Source organism: Electrophorus electricus, chromosome 8, assembly GCF_013358815.1.
Source record: "Electrophorus electricus isolate fEleEle1 chromosome 8, fEleEle1.pri, whole genome shotgun sequence".
In the NCBI taxonomy this organism is placed as follows: Eukaryota; Metazoa; Chordata; class Actinopteri; order Gymnotiformes; family Gymnotidae; genus Electrophorus; species Electrophorus electricus.
In genome coordinates this window covers 17,649,383-17,670,500 of record NC_049542.1, presented here as the reverse complement: position 1 = coordinate 17,670,500, position 21,118 = coordinate 17,649,383, and the positions used below count along the sequence as shown (strand labels likewise).

Here is a 21,118-nt window from a genome sequence, read left to right as displayed (position 1 = left end):
TGTGGTTTAATTTTCTTTATACAATTTGATTTTTTGTATTTTTATGAGATTAGGGTTCATGTGTGACTGTTTACCTTTGCCATGGCTGACCTCAACAGTCCAGGTGCAGTTGAGGGAGCTGGGGTAGACCTCAGGGTAACCTGGAGACAGAATAGTTCCCCCAGGCCCTCGTACATCACCCCCACAGAGAGCTGCAAGGCAGATGAAGAACAGCATCAGCCAGATCCACATGCTCTTATGTGTACTGTGCTGCATGTATTACAAATATGTTTTACATGTGAGCACTTACAAAATTAATTGACCTGTCTAACAAACTGTCCTCTTTGGATAATGGAAGTATAAGCCAAGAAAGTAAACAATAAATTAAAGAGAGTAAAGAGAGTAAAGTAAAGAGAGTGTTATGTGTAGCTCAGTCTAACATTGGAGGATTGGATCCCCTCCTGAGGTTGTCGATTCATCTGTCTTGGACGATACATTAGTGCATCAATAACTAATGACACAAATCTAACAATAAGCACCTAGTCTTATTATGAGGGGATATATACAGTATATGAATCTCTTTTTGCATTCTCTTTCTCCCTCTCACTCACCCCATATCCCTTTGTGGTCTCATTCTCAACTCCTCTTCTGTGCTCTTTGTTCCTCTTTCCTGGTTCCAATTCCACTGTGTTTCACAATTTCATCTTTTTTCCCCCTCATTTTTTCCCCTCCTATTTTATATATGGCCTTCGGTAACACACTGATGGCCTTTCATTAGATGCATACTGCATCAAAACCCAAGTCCTCAGGCTCTATATTTCCATTTTTTATGGCATTTTACTCTGATAATGTTGAGCATCTCTTCTAGCTTTTCTTTTTCAAGTTTTGCTGCCCCACACTGTTTCACAGAGAGGGTTTCTCAGTAGGGGGTAAGCAAGTAAAGAATGCTCTGGAATAACTAATCTGGTGAGCAGATCAGATCCTATTAGACACAGCAGCCATCCTGGTAAATAGCTTTTCAGGGTCCTCTTCACTGCCAGCCTAATGGCCTCCCATTGAATTGCATTGTCTTAACTTCATCCCCTCAGAAAAAGGAACATGTCAACATAATCTGAGTGCAAAAGGATGTGAGACCTAAGGAACATTGACATGAGTAACCTCTTTCATCAGGCTACAGTTTACCTCAGGTGGTAGTACATGCACTAGATGCTAGGGCAGGTAGAACCCTAGTTATGGCCGACCCCCTTTTCCCGATCTGTTTGTCATTGACCTCACTCTGACCTGACGAGAGAAACTAACCTTTTTGTCATAAAACTTTACATTTTCTGGAGCAAATAGCCTTGTGCTAGATAGTTATATATTGCAGATCCTAGCACTGAGGCTGGTCCTTGTCCTGGTGGTGCCTACCATCACATGTGGGCAGAGGGTGGCTCCACCAATGATTCTTCTCACAGACCAGGGGCTCCTCATGGCTGAGTCGATAGCCTGAGTCACAGCCGAAAGAAACGGTGGAGCCAATGGAGAAGTCCTGGCCGTATCGCATCCCACTGACTGGGATCCCGGGATCCAGACAGGAGTAGGCATCCACTGTCACGCCTGGGAATTACAACAGGCATGATGTTCAAACTGCCAGCGGGGTATGGTGACATTCACATAAAAAGTCTTAAATAAGGATGTCTGCAAACTGAGGCAACAGACCAATATAGTAAAGATAATAGAAACAGGCTACACTTCCATACATCAGTAGCTATGTTTGCCCCAGAGGCTCAAATCCCTGGTGGGTGATTGGTGTCCAGCCACTGCACTCTGTCACTGCACTTTTGAATAAGGCACTAATCTGCTTGTATGGTATGAGTTATGAGTTTTCATTTTTGGATTAGGCTTTAGAGAGCGATTTACTGTCAAGGAGAACTGTACCTGAGTTCTACCTGACACCTAAAGGGTTCCTTTTCGAGGACAAGCCAGGCAGCCACAAAATCAAGCTTCAGTGAGAGTGATGTATGACAATGACTTTATATTGATGGTCACAGAGACTTTATGTGCTTGTCTTTATCTGGTGTATGGAATGTTTGAAATAAGCGAAATATGCTGAGCAATATTTTTATTTCAGTTTCACTTAAGTAACTATGTAACTATATAGACATGGTAAAATTTGACAAAACAGATCTCAGAGACTTCCTTCATGAAATGTTTGCATTTCAGGGCAATGGCAAAGGGCAGGGGTCTTACTCTCATACAGAATCTTGAAGCCGCTGTTGGAGCGGCTGTGGTCGGTGGTGAAGAGCATATAGAGGTGATTATTGCTGCTGAACAGGAACTGAGGCACCTGTGTGCCATTAAATGAGCCAATCAATGGAGATAGAAGGTTGGGCCCATCATGGATCTCCAGGAAATCACAGTTCAGCTCTGTCTGAAATCTGGTGGGCAAAATTGTGGGACAAAAACCTGTTCAGACACTGAGATTAGAGCAGGATGTAATTTTCAAATTCTTGCATGAGTGGAAATACATACTTTTCAAAACTGATCTTGATGGAGCGTCCTAGTTCGGCCTCTATAACCCACTCACAGCTGAGAGAGTCTTTGTAGTAGCCTGGCCAACCAGGAGACAGGATGATCCCACTCGGTGCTGAGTAGTGACCACCACAAGGAGCTGTGGAAAGAGGTTTACAATTCAATAGCTAACAGTCCATGGTGTAATAGAAAAATGTATAAGAACATTAGAATCTGAGAACATTTTTTAAACACACATTCCTCCTAATTTAGCTTGGGCTGGTTCCCAGCTGCCAGTGACATTTCCCCCATCACATGAAAACTACCAACCTGGGAGGCTAAGAGCTAACACCTGCTTCTTTGACATGCTCACACAATGTCATAGGTACCTGAATGCACTTGGAGGAGGGTGCTAAAGATCCAGTGGTGTATGTGGATAGAATCAATGAACAACAGAAGTTGAGAAAAACAAGGACAGAGAGCAAGGCCCATTACACTCTCTGGGACTCATGGCATGGATGGCTGTAGTATTTTTGAATTTAGACTAGCTATCTCACAACAAATATAAAATCCTTACACAGCTATGCCATTCGAGCAAAATCTGAGAAAATATTTCAGAAGAGAAACTGCTGAATACACCTGACATTTTAAAAACTAAGAAAATGTTTTTTTTAATTTTTTTTTACACAACCTAAAGATAATGTATCTGTTAAAGCACATTAAACAAATCTCTCTCTCTCTCTCTCTCTCTCTCTCTCTCTCTCTCTCTCTCTCTCTCTCTATATATATATATATATATATATATATATATATATATATATATATATATATATATATATATATATATATATATATATATGTATATATATATATATATATATATATATATATATATATATATATATATATATATATATATATATTTATAAAGGAAGGATTCAAAGGTTATTTTTATTCATCTGTTATTCCCCAAAGGTTGTTATTACACTTTACACAGCAGTCCTGAAAAAGAAAAAGACTGTTGTGGCCATACAGTCAATAAATAAAGAATAAAAACAATGAGCAGTGCTGAAATGTTATCATAGCAATTTTCAACTTTACAATGTAATAACCACTTCTCAGAAAATGTCATAGCAGCAGATATGTGGCTCCTTTTGGCTATCAATTGCTGGTATCCTAACCATATAAAAGATGTTGGAACATAATCAGCAACCCCCACCCCCCGAGTCTAGAACAAGAGACTGACAGGAAGCTTAATGTCAGGTGATAGCCCCTCGTCTCTAGTGTACACCCTTGTGTGCCTTGCTCTCAGTGACCAAGACAAGCTCACATTCTCTGCATCGTAACAAAGACATACCATGGAATCTATACTCTTGCTTGTGCTTTTCTTTCTGATGAAGCCAGGGTCATTACCTTCACACTTAGGGATAGGGCCGCTCCACATCACCTTGCTATTGTCGAGTTCACAGGTGATTGTCTCTGCTCCCTGTGTCTTGATGAAGCCATCTTCACAGATGACAGAGATGGAGTTACCTAGCTGGAAGTTGTCACCAAATCGGCGAGCATTCAGAGGAATCCCGGGATCTGGACATTCATTATGGCCAAATGCTGTTTGGGACAAGGGTGGGGTTTTGGGGGAAATAAGGAACAATAATGGATAATCAGACCCCAAGCCTGTTCGTGGTGGAAAATTGAATTTTTGCAAGTGACAAAAAGTGTGCCTACATCTAGTGCAGACACTTTTATCCAAGGTGATTACAATTGTGACTGAGTACAATTCAAGGGTTAAGGGCATTAGTCAGGGGACCATCATGACTTGGAGCTTGAACCAGAAACCTTCTGATTACTAGTCCAGTACCTTAACTTCTGAGCAATTCAGACTTCTTAATGCCAGGGATAGGGACGTCAAGAGAGTGCTCATGTAATAGGATTTCACTGTTGTGTGCCTGTATCTGGGTGTACACACTATACAGTCTAATTCCAACAGTGTTGTGTGTACACTCAGTCTGAACCAAAACCGAACCTACAATTTTACAATCTTGGCAAATTTTCTCACTGCTTGAAAAATCTTGTCACCAGAGGAGTTTTAGCAGCAATCAAAGGCTTATTCTGACAACATAATGTCTCCTTTGCAAATGGAGCCAGTAGGAAATGAGAAAGTAAAAAAAAGATTAAAATGACTTTCCACACTGAGTGGCTCTTCTCAGTTCCTTCTACAGCACAAAGCACTGGAACCTTACAGCTACTTTTCCACTATGGATGCTGGTCAATCCTGTACTTAGAGCTATTGATCTCCAAGCTGTTTTTCTTTTTTTCTTTTTTTTCAGAACTTTATGAAGTGTACATTGGACCCTAGGGCAGATGGCTTGGAAGGCTGCTGCCCTCAGTGGACTCAGGCATCCTGTCTGACTGCCTGATAAATGTTTAGTGACAGGAAAGGCCTGCAAGAAGGACAAAGTGTTTGTCAGAACATATCCAGATTTAACAGTGCTGCATCACATTTCTGACAGGTCTTCAGAGACAACCGGGAGCAAAGTGTCAGTCCATTAAGACCAGACAGTTCTTCCTAACAAGAGGACTGGAAAAACTGGCTCACTGGACAAAGCACAACCTTGATCTTTTAGGGGTTTTGATGGACCACCATGACATTTCTTGTCTCATTTAAGAGAGAGCTTTAAGGAATCACTGTATAGACTGAGGACAAGCATGCATGAAATAAGGGGAGGAAAATTTTGTCTCTGTACAAATGTGAGGTTGGAAATATTAGATTCCAATATTTATTGTGTTTAATGCTGAGATTCCAAACTAATGCACAAAACCCCATAAATAGACTTTTATATGGGTTAAGAATAAATCATTATTCATATGAAGCTCCTCATATACCTGTCTTGTAACTAATTCACTCACATTTACCTGAATCATACACACCCTGGATCGAAATCAAACACACCCGTATAGTGTAAAGAGATTGCCAACCCTTATCTGTATACAGTTATGCAATTGACACAGGTCTGTAGTGGGTCAGAAGTAGCATGCAAGCACTGGACTACTCTTACAGCATAGAGCTGGGCTGTCAATTTGAATGTTGGACTGCATTTGTCATAACTTTGCATTCCATATATGTAAATACATAATCTATGAACTGAAATTACAATCTAAATTAAAAAGTGAGTTGGGAACTCACATTTTAATTTAGACTGTACTTTCAGTTCAAAGTATTAATGCACTAAAACAGTAGCAATTCTTCATGTAGCCATAAAAACTCTGCATGCCAATAAAGTGACTATACATACAGCCAAAAAAAGCTACATGCTGTGAAATTGCACAAAGAACCCATATGGACAGGTATAGCAGACTGTGAATGGGGCACATACTGCTGTAGGTGATGTTGAAGCCTCGGCCGGACATGGAGTGGTCGGCCTGAAACTCCAGGCGGAGGATGTTGCCATTGCTGGTGAGGTGAGAGGGCACCTCAGCCCCAGTGAAGCGCCCCAGCACTGCGGAGTCCAGCAGTTCCCCGTCCTTCACTGTCAGGATGTCGTAGGGTGCTTCCAGGTCAAAGTCATTAAAGGCCAAGTGGATGCGGCTGCCAGGCTCTGACAGAATCAGCCACACGCAGTTCAAGTTGTTCCCATAGCCTTCTGGGTAATCCGGAGAAAGGACTGTACCCATAGGAGCAGTGAAGTTCGACAGACAAGGAACTGGAATAAAAGTATAGAATAGGATAGTTACATTCTATACACCGAGGTTTTAAATAAAGTCTTCATTCAGGTGCCCTAAGGTACACTGTACAAGTGGAAAAGTGACAGTTTCACTGAAAGAAGTTTTAAGGATTTGTTGCTGTGTGCTTCAATGAACTGCTTGTATGTACACCATAGCCAATACAGCTATATGGCTGTAGGATCTTTCTCAATACAATTCAAATCATCAAAATAAAAGTCTCTAGGGAAGGACAGCATGCAAAAAAGATAGATAATACCAAACCATTACATTAACAGACCATGCAGGAGCTCACATATTGCAGGCAATTAGGATCCACACTTTATCTGAAATATTAATGATGCATATGCCATGGATGGTCTGGAGTCTATAAATAGACCTGATCTGCTCACTACTTTCTAGACATTGGAGGCTATGAGAAGCATATGGAATGAAATGTACTATATATAAGACTTTTTTGGCATGTAAAAACTTTAATATATTAACCAGTGAACCTTAATTTATTGCTTTCAATTTGAAGATATACCAAACATAATTCATTAATGTTCAAAAAATTGTTAAATTTCCAAACATCCAAACTACTGGGGTAGTAGGTTTAATCTTGTATATTAGAGTATTTACTCACAGATGCAGATTGGGACATTGGCAGACCATTGGTTGTTGTTCTGGCAGGATATGGTCTTCTCTCCAATTAGCTCAAAGCCGAACTGACACTCAAAACGCAGTATGTCTCCATTAGAGAAGCCATCTCCTTCTCTCACCCCATAGAGAGGTGTACCTGGATCACCACAACTCTCCTTATCAATTTCTATGGAGAAAGAATAAATCATCCACTTAAGCACACAGACTCATGAAGAAAGCCAAGCATAACAACCAAATACACAATACTGCACTTTAAGGGAATGAACTGACAGTACACTAGATTCATGATGTATAAAAGCAGTTCATGCAAGGGTAGAATTAGTTCAACAACTACTCAGAATTAAGTTCACCATCTGCAATTCCCAGGGAATAAGGCCAACCAAATTGGCTGCACTCCCTAGATAAGCCTGACACCAGAAAGCATAAGGCAAGTTTATTTGTATAGCAATTTTTATACACGGTGGCAGTTCAAAGTGTTTTACACAGACATAGAAGAATTAATGAATAAAGCTTATTATATTATCAGATCTATTACCTCAGTTAGATTTTTGCAGAAAATAAGAAAAAAATATTTATTTAAATAAAATTAAATCCAGTTTGTTTAAATAGAAAACCAATTCAATTAATGAAATAATAAAAATTAATTAAAAGAGGAAAAATACATTAAAAGAAAATACAAGTGACTGGAATAAAAACAGATACATTAAAAAAAATGTTTTGAGCTGAAAATGGTATCTTGGGCTTAACTGAATGCTAGATCGAACAGATTGTTTTATTTAAAGATGCCCACAGTTGGAATAGTTTTGGGATTCTTTGAAACTGGGCTCAACTAAGAGTTGCAAGTAAATGATGCTTTTTTTGTGCTTAGTGTTGATCTTAGGTAAGATTAACTGATGAGTGATTAGTGATCAATGAGGCCTGCTGGGATTGTATTGTTTGAGCATGGCAGACACATACACTGGAACTGTATGATTTAGTAATTTGAAGAAAGGTAATAGAACCTTAACATCCATTCTGTAATATACTGGGAGCCAATGTAAAGATTTATGAATCAGGGTAATGTGTTCCATCTAGGAAGAACCCTGGAAGATGTATTTTACTTCAACTGAATTTGTCTTTTTAGGAAGACTGGCAATTTTGCTCAAAAAAGGATGAATCTGTCAGTCTTGTTTTGACAAGAAATCTCAAATTTTGTTAATATAGAATGCTGATTTAGCTGCCTGCTTTGACATGAAAATAAAACTGAGCTCAAAGTGCATTAGATTACAAAGGTTGCAGACAAGTTCTTTTGATTTTTGAGCTATAAAGATATTCAGCAAGTCTACATCCAAATAAAATAAATGTAGTTTTATCTTTATTCAGCAGCAGACTTTAACCACATTACAAACACTTTAACCACATTATCTCCATTTAGTGACATTGAGGAGACAGCTTCATTGCTGGACATAGAATTACTAATGGCCTGTCTGATATTATGGATTTTAGTGTTGAAAATGGAGGCAAGCTCATTACATCTCTCATCTGATATCATTTCAGGAGTCTTTTGTTTGAAAGGATTAGTTAGCCTGTCAATAGTGACAAACAGAATATGGCTAATGTTAATGTTATTGCTGATGATGTTGAAGAATGATTGTCTCTCTTTGTATATTAGTGTATTGTTAGCTTGCAGCCTTTCTTTGAAGATTTCATTGTGAATTTGAAGTCTTTATGCCATCTGCATTTATACCCCATCTGCACAATGTGAATATTTCTCCATTGTGCTTTTTGTTTACATTAAAGGGTTTTAACTTTAACTAGTACAATCACATCAATGACAATGATCTTTTTAGAGTTTAAGTTATCCAGTAGAGTATCAGCTAATCAGTGAGAGGGAGTCCGGTCCCAGCACAATAAGGAGTCAGCCAAGCGAGACACATATCATAGCCCTCTTGCATGAGGCTGACCCCAAGGTTGCTCCGCCATGATAGCCCCCTGCATTGCATGCAGCATTCTCACTTGCTGCTGGGGAGGCCAATATGTCATACTATATACCTTACACAGTCATTCAGAGCTGAACTGTGAATCCCAGCATGCACTTCCTGCATCCTTATGTCCGATGAGGGGAATAGAGGAAAGGAATAAATCCAGAAAATTATATTTAAGGCTAAATTAACATTGGAGCTCATTGGGGGTGATATTTCTTTAAATGTAATGGAAGTCTTTGGCCAGTGCTTGATGTATGGCATTAATTTCCTGGGTGACACACTCTTTATGAGTGCCACAGTGCTCTACTCCTGAGTTCAATCTGGGAGAAGGGTTGAGGAAGATTAAACCATATTTACTGCTTTGTGCTCTACAGCAGTGGGAAAATGGAGAACAAATTGCCTGCAGGAACCTATAGCATCTGAATAATCTCAGACAACGCTAAATTTAAGTGAAAGGTCAGCATGTCTATTGCTAATCCATGGTCTGCTATAGTGTTACTCAACATGATGGGCATTCAGTGTTTGTATGCCTCAGGATCTTAGGTAAGCTTAGGAAAAAAACAGAACCTGTTAGCAGGTTAACTGCTTACACATCCTACTGTACAAGGTGGAAACATAGAGCCTGCAAAAGTTATGCTGAGGGACCTCTGATTTTCTTGTACTTAATTACCACATAATTATACCATCTATGAACTATAATTGAACTGTTGCTGGGCTCATTAAATCACCCTTGATATAGAAGTCAATAAACAAGTGCTAATTTCAAATCACTCTTTAAAATATAGACAGGTGATTCATCTATGTGTTCGTTTAGTCTCGAGGCCAGTGTTCCATTCCACTAATCGTGGGTTCACGCATCTCATAAAAGACCTCATTACCCCAAACTCAATTACTGAGTCACTGATTTGTGTCCAACCAATTGGAATTTCTTAAACTTACTCAAGTTTGATCTGCACTTCATAGCCAAAAATTGAGGAGCTTTTAAAAAAGGTACACGCAGCCAAACTCAGTGGGCAACATGCCTTCATTTTTTGAACCTCTCTATTCTAAATGAGCTTTTTAAACTCGGTCAGTCTTTAGTTTCTGCAGTATGGAATAATCAAAGTGGTGCACATTATGAGAGGAACATTAGAGTCTGTTCTTTAATAGCTTTCTTTGATTAAAGGACTGAATTATTGCTTAATACAAAATCAAGCTGACTATGAAACTGTACTATGGATTATGAATTAAGATAAAACCAGTAGTGCCATTCTGTCTTGGTGAATAAATAATGTTTCCCCACCACACAAAATGAATTTTCTACCAAATATATATATAAAAAAAACCCCATATTGATAGAATCATGAACGACAAATAGGGTGTAATATATAATAATGAACTGATTTTAAGTTAATGGTAATAGCAAGGACTACACATCATTGTGCATTACTGCACTAAGATTGAGCATGACTAGGTAAGCTATATGGCTATATACCAGCAATCTAAAACAGTAGACTATAAAAATAACTATATCACATGAAATATGTGCACATATTTTTCTTTAAACTGAGAAAGAAATGTTATATTGAGACTGATACTATAACACCATACACTTTGATTTATCAACACACCCAACTAAAGCATACAGTTTGGACATTTAACATGCTTTCTTTTACTCTGTAACTAGAAGGTTGTTCAGAGATGGAGAAGAGATTTTGTGTGCAAGACGGGCTCAATTTACAGCTCTGGCCTGCAATGATGTGAAAATAACCTTCATTTATAAGCATCCCAGAAAATGTGAGTTTGCTATCTGAGGCAAAATCTCCACTATTGAGTGAAACTGTGTTACTTGACACGTGACAAATTAATCAGATTAAAAAATTAAGAAGACCTCAATAAAAACTCATTAAATGAATTAATGTGACAGAGATGAATCGTGTCTATAATACATTCCCCTAATCTAGAGAGGTGTTTTAAAAGCCAATTTCATTTATATTTGTTTATGATCATGTACATCTAGAAGTACATTTTAGAATATTCAGAATTATTATTACCACAGTTCTACCATAAAAAAATGAAAAAAAAAAATCTAAGGCAGATTATGTCTGTATTCTCTCATTTCAAGATTTAGAATGAACAGCCAATCATAAAACTCTCTCACAGCTAATTCAGCATACACAATCAACCAAAAATAACACTGACCAGGCAACTAGAGCCAGTGACGTAGAACACAACACACAGAGTACGGACAACGGTCTGTCTATGACGTCGGGTCAGTGTGCCTAGCTTTAGGTCTTCACATCCATGTCATGCAATTTAACCGAACAAGTCAAACCTGTGTCAGTAGTCAAACAAGTCAAGTTGAGCTTCTTTAAATAACTGAACCTTTCAGGGGACTGTTATGGCATGGGTAAAATAAATTTCATCTTCAACTGATTAGGCCACATACACACTACTAATAAAAATTCAAGTCTTTATGAGGTTATTCATCACAAAGTCAAATCCAGAGAACCAAATCATGTCCTCAGTATTTGTCTTCAATGCTAAACAAATCTCAGTCTCGATTCAGATTTTCTCCAGCAAGTGAAACATGTCTGACTCTAATTAAGCTATGTGACTCTACACCACCATCTCTGGTCATATTTTGATTGATCTTTTCTTTACTCAAAATGGCAAACCCGTAGATCAATTTTGATTATGCATTAACATAAAGAACATAACCCCACCCCCTTTATATATATATATATACACACACACACACACACACACACACACACACAGAGCATCCTTTTCTAACATTAACTAAAACAAACTGTCTATAGAGCAGTATTGAAAAGAGACACAAAAGTCCTTTATAAAGGTTAAGTATGAATATCTCTTTCTGCATAATGCCAGTGTATTTGCCAGTAAATAGCACAAATGTACTGCAGCTTTTCTCTTTGAATTTAAATTTAGAAAAATAACAATATAAATGATTGGTCAAATGTAATGATAGAAAGTGTGAAGAAGAGAATTAATGACATCTGCTTACAAACACATAAGGAGGCAAAGAAAAATAGCATCCTTACAAACCTCATAAGAGTTTTCCTTATATTGCTTGTAAAATAAAATGATATTTCAGAGGCCAACACCACAGTCTGACCTTTGCAAAAGTTTTTTGAGGGTTTCAGAGGATTCGGGTTGATATTTACAACAAAAAAGAACAGATGTTGTTCATCTGTTGTTCAACAACTGGATGAGAGGAGATGTCTGGATGAGAGGGAGAAAGGCTGTCATTCCCTGTTCCTGTGCACATATATAGAATATTTCTTTATTTTCATCTTCTGAATTTGCACTCAAAGGGTTTTTACTGACTCGCTCTCTTTCTTCTTTTATTTCCTGTTCTCTCTCTCTCTCTCGCTCTCTCTCGCTCTCTCTCTCTCCTTCTCATTACCCCAGATGGCATGCTGTTCATCATGCTGACATTAATTTATTACTAAACCTTGAGGCAGGAGAGATAATCAAATATATGGGTTTAGTAGGGACTCCTGGCTCTATCGAGTGCATACAGCACATGTTCAATGACTCAAAGTCTGCATCTTGTAGTTTGACACAGACCAGTACAATGACAAGCGGACTGCTTGATATTGCTTTACTCTTAATAATGGAAATACTACTGTAGAAACCTGTAGTATGCACAGGTGTATGACCTTCGACATTTGAACTCACCTATTTTTGGATGTGAAAATATTTCTACACTTTCAATTCTTCAGTCAGTTGAAAGAAGTGAAATGAACAAATCACTCTGTTGGCAAGACCATTTGAATCTGGACCACTGCCAAGCTGATTAATTACACAACATTTTCTCCTTTATTCCTTCTGCTCTCTTTCTCAAAGTCTCTGTCTACTAAGGATTCTTACTTGTTTGCTGCTGTGAGCACAAAGTTGTTCTTTGAATTCACACACTTGTCTGACAGAACATTAATTTGCCAAAGCTAAGGGTATTAAAAAACATTTTAGTTAAACTTTCTAGATGTAAAATAAGTATCACTTCCACGCATATACAATAGCTCTGAAAGATCATTTGTGATCTTTTTTGTTTGCAGAAAATTAAAACTAAACTTTTTTTTTTTTTAGTTTTCCCTTGTTGATTCTTTCACAGTTTTCCTTTACCTTTGTAGTTAATCTTGAATCCTATAGAGCCCACACTTTCATCAGACTGGAGGTGGAGCCACATCTGGTGGGTCATGCTGACAATGAGGTCAGGAACGAAGCTGCCCGTCAGGCTGAGTGAACAGAAGCGTATGAGTCAGATGTATATTTGCGTACAATACAGTAACATGCACATCACATTTATTAGTCACACATGTGCTATAGACCATTCTGACTCCATACCTAAGCAAGAAACAATAAACATGCTCTTCTTTCATGGTGCTCTATATAGCAACAAGCATACAAATTCTGTGGGGGCCATGTGCATGGCAATAGCCAGAGTACATGGGCCTGAAGAATTTTAGAGAACTTCAGTGAACATCACAGTACTCAAGGAAACCCCAAAGCTTTGTGCGTTATTGGTTATAACTAGTAACCAGATGATGCAAGCACAATCTTATACATTGTTTCTTTGTCTGGTTCAAGGCAAAAATAATTTAGATAACACCAGATGCAAAAATGCAAAAAAGCCATGCAAAAAAGATATTACAAATAAGTCCTACACATATGGTAAGGCAGAGGCACTTACACTTGCAGGATAGTTCGCGGATCCCCCACTTCTCCGCCATCCCCGATAGTTAGTGTGTCATAGCCCAGCTCCAGGTCAAATTCCTCAAAGTTAATCTGAATCACCTGTCAGCAAAAAAGAGCCATAATGCTTAGTGGTGTATCAAAAGACATGAATTGGAGTTTATGGTTCTCACAAAATACATACATTCAGGAGTAGAACTGAAAATGGTGAAAAGAGAAATAAAAATGAATAATTACAGCAGTTCTGAGCAAAGATCATGCACCATTTCCCTAAGACATGATCATCTGGTTTGGAAGGCTTTTTGAACATTTTAGAAAGTGTTTTAAAGGTTTATAATATGCTCAAAATTGGCTTCCAAATGCACTATGGGAGTCTGTATGAATTTTCTAAACCTCACGTGCCAAAGCTGGGTTCTCATTTGGGTTGTCTAGGATATCTCCACTAGCAATAGTACAGTAGCTGAGTCTGCCTCATCCAGGTGGTTATCCAGTTATTAGCAACTGTATTATTTACAATTAGATGAACGTTGCCTTAGATTTGGTTGTACGGTTGGCCTTTGCACCACAGCACCAATGCTACAGGTGTTCACATTGTCCAAGTTTAGGCTTTGTCTAACTTTTCCAAACATGTCAAATGGATTATTAGACTCCCTGAGCCCCTGGGAAAATCCACATGGCCACAACACAGTTTGTCTGCATTCACTGCTATGGTGTCCTAGTTAACAGTTCAGCAAGCTAACACAATTGCATCTACTGAATGCATTTCATCTTTCAAATACATACTGATAAAGGATTCAAATACAATGCTCTCACACATTAGTACTTTTCATGTAAAACTCATAATTTGTATAAAGTAATCAGCAGGGTGACTATAATGTGGGTGGTACCCGGTCTTGAGCCTATTTGAAAGTGAAAAGTTTTCTCTCTCTAATTAGTGGGTCTGCAATGACATTTTCCTATTTATCTCAACCGCTTTCCCTCAGGACACCACCAGCATATTTTATTTCATCCTCTGTCTGTTTCTGGAGCGGAGCTTTTCTATTTGGCAAAAACACAGAGAAACACAGGGAAGCATGGGGAAACACAGGGAAATAACTGCAGCCTGGTTACATTCATTATGCACTGACTAATCATTATTTTTTATTAAAATAAGCATAACAGCTTCAGTATAATTGTGAATTTAGTCAAAGAAAAAAATAGTAAAAAGGTTTAAGAGGTTAAAAAGGTTCTAAATATTGACAGCTCTGAACTTTATATTTTGATTAATATTTTGTGATGCTTAGAAAAATTAACTAATATGCTCTTCAGATTAGCAAGGGTTTAACAGTTATCACACCTGCTTGAGGTGAAAACCCCCCAAAACAAAACATGTCAGCACACAGTGATAAAACTGCTGTTTCTGTGCAATCTCACACAAACTCGTCTAGTCCTGGGTCACATTTCACTGCAGTGGACAGGGTATGACCTAATTCAGCAGGTAAAAAGACCCAGGACAGGTTCTGCTTTCCAGCAATTGGGGGTGGGCGGTGTGGTAATATGAGGGGGTGGGGTTGGTGGGCATTTCCCCCAAACCCTACTTTAACTTCCATATTAACAACACAAATGACTTTACCAATGTGGACCCATACTGCAGGGACTCTGGCATTCACTGAGGGGCTCAGGACAGAAGCCTGCCTCTTGTTGTCAATAGGATTAGCATTGGAAGCAGATGCATGCACTGGACAGTCATTAAGGCAGTGGTACACTGTATTGAGTGGCAAAGCAATGAACCAACAGAGCAGAATTATGACTCCACAATAAAGAAGCCAGGACCATGTAGATGCCTATGTGTGGAGAATGAGGCTGTGTCAGACAGGTCTATTTCAGTAAGATTCTATGGCCAGGCCATTCAAATGTTTTTTTTTTAAACCCTTGAAACCACTCTTGAAACCAACGAACCACTCTATAAACCATCATCTTTCTTTATGAGTAAGCACAACTGCAGGAGTAAGATAAAGGCTGCCTCCTCAAGCCCCCTGACACACACGCACACACACACACACACACACACACACACACACACACACACACACACACACACACACACACACACACACACACACACACACACACACACACAATGCACTAGAAAATACAATGGGTCTGTGGGTGCTTGTCATGGTGGGACAGGTGGTGTAATACCTCAGCTATAATATAACATGTCATTACTTTCACCAAAATCAAAGAGAGAGCGAGTAGAGAGCCAAGCAGCCAAGCTGAAAAAAACAACAACAACCCAACAGTGAGCTCACAGTCACGACTCACCCACTTCCCCTGAAAAGAAGAAGGGGAGGGGGGCTCATGAGTACGTACACACACACACACACACACACACACACACACACACACACACACACACACACACACACATACACTCACACATGCACACACAAAAACAGGGATGTGATCAAGTACCTTGTCAATGGAGAAACATATAACTATAGTTTCTGGATCCCCTAGGGCCTTCCATATTCTCATTTCCCCCAGATTAGGCTTATAGAAATGGGATCTGTGATCACTCTCACCCCCCGCTCCACCTGCTGTACACTGTCCTGCTGGAATGTACAATCAGCACCATACTCAGGGTTGTGGCAGCACTGGAACACTGATTTCATCTACAGACTCATATGTGGGCATGCACTTCATAGTGACCACAGGAGAAGAAACTACAAAGTCAAGATAGTGATGAACAAACACATGCATGAGCTTCCTTCAGACACCTACATGAGCCTGGTCAAAGACCAATGGCACCAAGGAATGTAAGGAATGGTGTGTAACGCATCTCTCATTTTTGCTCAAAGCACAAGTGAAGTTTACGACATGAGCCACTTAGCATCAAAACTGCATACATGAATGCTGCATCAAAGTAGGCCAAATGAAGTCGCAGTAGAAGACAATCCATTGCCTGCTTTCATGGACAAAGCAATCAATTAAAAATTTACTGTGGCTTAGGTTTAAAGTTCAATTAAATCTATACATGGAATGAAATATGTTAGGACTGGTAGTAGGGCACCGAAGGGTAGACTCATAGTTTTTGGCTAAATTGCATCATATCAAAGAACTACAGTGGTGGATTAAAGAAAAGCCTCTGTGATGATGACAGAAGGCATCTCTAAAGGCCTCTGCACTGTTGAGTACAAAGTATAGAAACAGATCAACAGCACTGTCTAAAATGTTGCATGAAAATATCTATTATACTGTTTATAACCCATTTTATTGACTGAATCAACATAAAGGCTTATTTTTCAATGTCATTTAAAAAAAGATTACGTTGTTAATTTGATTGCTTTTAATCAAGCTGTAAAATCCATTTCAGATCTAACAGTTTCCAATGGTTGATAATCCAAAGTCAAGAGGACATTTTAAATCTCCTTCTTGTTTTTGGCCTAACCCTTTTCATGGCAATATGGGTAGGCAGAGAGACTTCATCTTTCTTTGTCCTCACACTTGTTAAAAAAGCATCAGGGAGGTCTCCTTTAATTGAATGCTCACATTAAGGAAACAAAGACAAATGTGACCTTACCTGCTACTTTAAAGTGAATGACTTTTCAAGCTTTTGCCTCAAGACAGCCAATGTTATAAAGCTGTAAGCTCTCCTTTCAGCCCCACAAACTGACAACTATTCCAGTATGGAAGCTTCTTCAAGGAAGACTGGAATATCTGGTGACTAGATCTATCATTATCTTAGGACTTTTCTTTAATGTAAGAAGACAAATGATGACTTTGAATAAAATTTTAAGATAGTTATCTAGGTTTTTTATGTGTAGTGGAGCCAAGATATACTCAGCTGAAAAGAACTTAAAGGGTTAATATACATTGAACAGTATACCATAATTGAAAGCTGTCAGCCTATGTATGTGGTGAATGTACAGTACCTTATAAAATCTCTGACTGTTAACTGATGAAAAATGTATACATTGGAATATCACAGCTGTCCCACAGCACATGATATTATTGGACTGATATTAAATCATAAATACAATTTGTAAATTGAAAATAAATCACTTAGGATTTACTTTTTTAGTCATTAAAGCTTGCTGCTATTTCAGTGACACATTTTATGCACATAAGATTCTAAGGGCTGTTCTGCACTACAGAAAAGTATGGTCATGGGTATTTTTTAATAATTATACATTGTATTGTATTTTTTGATCAAACAAACACTGTGTTGGAAGTGAACTAATATTAAACTTGTCATTCTTAGAGGTTTTCCAGTTTGGCTTCAAAAATGTTCTAAGTCGCACAAGATTTTAGCAATAAATGAAGCAATATAGTTTGCACTTTGTATATGATAGATTATATGACACATTCAAATTGCATAGCACCAATTCAAAGTTGTAAGTCTATACCACCTTGTTCACCCATATCTGTTTTGGTTTAATCCATCTTTGTTCCATGTGTGCTTTTGATTTACTTTGGTTCAATTCTCCTCCCCATCTCAACCCCACCTTACCTTTGTCTTGTCTTTAGAACCTGTTAATTATCCCCAAGTGTTCCTTGTTATCTCCCTAGTTCTGTTGAAGTGCACTTATCCTAGTCATGTTGGATTCCTCAGATTATAGTTTTTCTTATTTCCATGTTTGGTTAACTGCTGTAGCTAGTTATCTAGTCACTTCATGGATTACAATATACCCTGCTCACATTTGTATCCTGCCTCTATGCTTCCTGCTACCCCATCCCATCAAAAAAGTACACTCATATATAAGTATATGCCTCAGTCTATCACATTCATTCAATAAACAGTCTACTTGAGTTGGACAATGGAGAATATGCACATGTAGAATCAATTTATTTTCACTGGTATGCATACAATAAATTACTGTGATGACATGACTAGTCTGGTCTTTCTTCATAACAGCTACACAAGCACTTCAGATTGAACATAAAAAATATTGTATAATGTAGCAGAATTATAAAATAACCTGTCTTAGTGATTAAATACCTCTTCAGTGATAATGCAAACATGTTTATTGATATCCTACATCCTTTGTCATACCAATATTGACACTGCATTTTGCATGCAGGGTAAATACATCAGTGAGCCATGTTGTGAACATGGGCCATCATTTCATACACTGGCTTTTGTGTTTTAGAGACAAGTATCCCAAAATTCTCTTTGTTTCAACTCAGCATAAAGGTTGACCTTTCTATGTGTAAATGTAAGTAGGGACTCCTGACAAGCCTGAGCTGGTATACAGCTTGGCATCCATCACTGACAGCACAGGAGTGCTAATGGACTTTCCAGCACATGCTACCCCCTGTACATACAACTACACCTCCAATGACCCCTTGGTCAAAACAGTAAAACAGATTCCGTCTTTATAGGCCTAATTATACTTTATTATAAGCAGTTTACCTCACACCATGGACTAAAAACCCAACACCACTACAAGAGTGGAAGCTTTACCTCTGCAGAATTCCCATGTCACTTCCATCAACTTTCATATCTCCATGTCTCCAGGTGTCTTTCAATACATTGGGCTACATCTTAGAAGACCTAAAAATAATAATAAATAGTCTAGACTTCAAATAGACCTATTTTGATTTTTCTTGGTAATCAGTCTAGAGATGCTTGAAGGGCTGTCATAAATCTTGAAGTCAATTTTCACAATTTATCACAACAAAATAGCCAAAACATACCTATACGAGAACATATTTAGTCCTACTGTGTGTAAGTTGGAAACAAATTACTCAGAAAATGCATTAAGCACTTGCTGATGGCAATATTGCTAAAATTGCCTGTTCGTGGTTGGTGAGATATCTCAGGAGCAAGAACAAAAGGCCTTGAGAAAAAAAAAGGAGAATCAAGCTCTTTAAGCATGCAGGTATGTTTTGTAATGAATTGGTTTGCATTAAAATGCATGCCTGAAGCCATTCTACAGTATCTACAATGATGTTTTGGTTTCTTCAACACGCCACACTCTGATGAACTTTTCAGTTTATACTCTATACCTAATTAGGCTATATACAATATCACAGGAGTACTCAAGTAACCCTGCAGACGTAACTTACCATACCCTGAAATATTCAGATGCTACTGGTGCTAATATTCATTAATGTTATATTAATAGTGAACTCTACAGGGTGGTAGAGCTCCAAGAGTTTGGGACACTTGCTACATAGGGACTGACAAAGGTTTACGGCAAGCCTGTCTGTTGCACAGACTTTTTGTACAGCTTCTTAACTTATGAGCTATAGCGACAGCTGGTTTCCACTAATCTAAAGTCCACATCAGTGCTATTTCAGTTCAACCCGGACTCATCAGTGGAGCAGAAGAGGTATCTACTGATGTCTTCAAATTTAAATGAGGCTTGACACCCTCCAGTTCACTCAGACCAAAGTTAAAGCAGGGAGAAGAATATAAATATACTGAGGCACTAAAATTATATCTGCAAAAAATAAATGAAGCAATAGTATTCTGTGCAGGTGTTAGCTATCCTTCCCTCAAGAGGGGACAAAGACAACAGGCAACATTGTAGAGACTAATTTAAATAGAATCATTTCTGAGTTTCTTTAACTGTGTTATTATTTGGTGAGAAGATCAAACTTGTGCTTCATTATGTTAGTTTCGTGCAACTGAGTAATTCTAGGCAAGTGATGAATATAAAATAATCAAACTACAAAAGCTGCAATATATCAAATAACAATCATTGCTGCTCAGAGGCATTGTACTAATGTACAATAATTAATGAGTTGAAAGTGGGAAATACTCATATGTGAAGCTGAAGTCCATTACATTGCACATTTAGTGCCTTCATTATAGCTTTGCTGATTCAACTGCTTTCCAAAAAAACAGAATTTAAGGTTTCAACCATTTTGTGAAAAAAGCCACCATGTCAGGAGAAGGTTTTACAAACTCTGATTTATGGAAAACAATATGCCAAGGCCAAAGCTACAGGAAAACAAACCAAAAATTCTTTAGATAAGCTGGCAGACCCAAACCTCTTAAAATTCCCAAATGGCAGGTGAATGGATGCTGAGATGAGGTTGAGAACAACTCTTTAGTCCACAAGGCTTTTGTGTTACCTTCTATCACGCGACAGCAGAGTGTCTAGACAGCTTCAGAATGGCCTTTTGAACATTCAGTTAGTACTGAAAATGTCGTGAAGAAATGGCTGCCAGCTCCAGCCTTTGACTGGTGTTTCCAGCCCTGAGCAGAGTTCGAATAATGGAGGGGTGAATGAGCAGTAGTTAGAAGTTTAATTAGGTGTTTGAGATGGGCGGTGCAACCATGTGCCAGCTCAGTCAGAACTGAGCTTGGGCTGGTGAGCTGAACTCAGCCAGAAAACATATCCTGCAGCTGGATATAAAACTTTTTTATGGATTCTGGTGCAGACAGGTGTAGAGAAGGTCAGTGGAAGTCACTTCCTAAACAGGCGGTTTGTTCTCTAGAATTTATTACGTAAGGGTGCCACTCAACCATCTAAGAGTCAAACTCAGAGGCCTTGGCTCGAAGTTGACCAGAGAGGAGATGGTAGCTATCTTGTTGGTTATATATGGGTCAGTTACTTGGAGATGAATTGCGACATTAATGACTCAAATCAGCTTGAATCAAGTTTGAGGTGAAGTGTTCCAAAGACAGA

General features: G+C 38.5%; 1 protein-coding gene across 5 annotated transcripts in view; it reads right to left on the bottom strand.

The window, feature by feature from the left end:
* Positions 1–21,118, bottom strand: part of csmd3b (CUB and Sushi multiple domains 3b) — a 313,558-nt gene that overhangs the window by 115,623 nt on the left and 176,817 nt on the right. For all 5 annotated transcript variants that reach the window (XM_027011676.2, XM_027011678.2, XM_035529342.1 and 2 more), the window contains 9 exons: positions 13,495–13,598; positions 12,927–13,039; positions 6,815–6,997; positions 5,844–6,170; positions 3,883–4,077; positions 2,491–2,629; positions 2,209–2,396; positions 1,387–1,575; positions 75–191 (listed from right to left, as the gene is read on the bottom strand). In XM_027011676.2, coding sequence (XP_026867477.2) covers positions 75–191; positions 1,387–1,575; positions 2,209–2,396; positions 2,491–2,629; positions 3,883–4,077; positions 5,844–6,170; positions 6,815–6,997; positions 12,927–13,039; positions 13,495–13,598 — 1,555 coding nt within the window. The remainder of the gene's footprint in view (positions 1–74; positions 192–1,386; positions 1,576–2,208; positions 2,397–2,490; positions 2,630–3,882; positions 4,078–5,843; positions 6,171–6,814; positions 6,998–12,926; positions 13,040–13,494; positions 13,599–21,118) is intronic.